A 1,261-nucleotide genomic window follows, 5' to 3' on the forward strand; every position below is an offset into this window, starting at 1 on the left:
GTAGAGGTGAGGTCTCACTCTTGCTCAGGCTGATCTTGAACTCCTGAACTCAAGCAATCCACCCCTCTCAGCCTTTCAAAGTGCTTGGGTTACAGGCATGAACCACAGCACCTGGCTTGTATTCTAAACTTCAGCATGGCAGTGTGGCAGACAGCATGAGGTAAGGAAGACGGGGCGTGCAGCCTAGCCCGGTGGCTGTATTCTGCAGCTGAAAGGACTGATAGTTGAAATGGTGAAAGGAGAGTGAGCAGAAGTATTTTAAAGGAGTAATCCACGGGATTTGGTGATGGGCCTTTCTGTGACTCAGTTTACACTGGTTCCCTCCTCACTCACTGGTGTGTTCTTGCCCTTGCAGGAGCCTGTGTGAAGTGCAGCAAAGGGGTGTTTGGGGCCAGCCAGGCCTGCCAGGCCATGGGGAACCTCTACCATGACGCGTGCTTCACCTGTGCAGCCTGCAGTAAGTGTGGGGTGGGGTTGTGGGGGTGGAGTGTGTGCAGACTGACAGAGGGAGAAAGGGAGCAGCATCCTTCCTGGGGACACTTGCCCGCTGCCTCCATGGTCTGCAGAAAGGCAGTATCCTGTAGAGCAGAGTTTCTTACCATCAACAAAAGGCCAGGCAGAGTGAGGTGACTTATCACAAAGTGCCAAAGATTGCCTGTGACTTTGGAGATAAAGTCAGGTAGGTCCAGAGGGCTCAGTAATAATATCTAGTTTGTAATGCATAGCAGAGGTCTCAAGAGAATTAGGGGAAGCTCTGAGGTTTACCACGGCTGCCCTATTGTCAGATACCTCCCCCACTGTGGGGACCAGGCCACCAAAAGTGATTTATCAGTCAGTTACCCCAGTGTGAGATGGGCCACTTTATAACCTTTAACATCCCCCGTCTTTGATTTGGAGGCTGTTGTATGAGCATGAGGTGTGAGTGTGTGCACACCACATGTGTGCTGGTGCCTGTTAGCTCTCGCTCGTGGGCATCTCTGCTCCGGGACACATGTTTTGATTAAAGCAGTAAATCAGGAGACTGAATTGTATTGACGGCAACTGCGCCCAGTGGAAGATTCTGTCACATTGTAAGATGTTTGCCAAGTATGACCAAATCACGAATTGTGCTTGTTTACTGCTTTCTACCAAAGATTAATTTTGAGGAGCATTTTTGGAAAATTTCCTGCTGATACGCTCCAATTTTGTACCATGGCTCGCAGCTCTCAGTGAAAAGGAAGTGTGTTACAGCGAAGTCACAGAGTGTCAGGGACAAAGTGGT

The 1,261-nt window shown here is 49.9% G+C and overlaps 1 protein-coding gene across 1 annotated transcript in view; it reads left to right on the forward strand.

Moving 5' to 3' along the window:
- LIMD1 (LIM domains containing 1) overlaps positions 1-1,261 on the forward strand; it is a 78,586-nt gene that overhangs the window by 42,901 nt on the left and 34,424 nt on the right. Inside the window, exon 2 of the mRNA XM_003794513.3 lies at positions 356-457. Coding sequence (XP_003794561.1) covers positions 356-457 — 102 coding nt within the window. The remainder of the gene's footprint in view (positions 1-355; positions 458-1,261) is intronic.

Source organism: Otolemur garnettii, unplaced genomic scaffold, assembly GCF_000181295.1.
Source record: "Otolemur garnettii isolate 467f Iridium unplaced genomic scaffold, OtoGar3 scaffold00082, whole genome shotgun sequence".
NCBI classification, from domain to species: domain Eukaryota; kingdom Metazoa; phylum Chordata; class Mammalia; order Primates; family Galagidae; genus Otolemur; species Otolemur garnettii.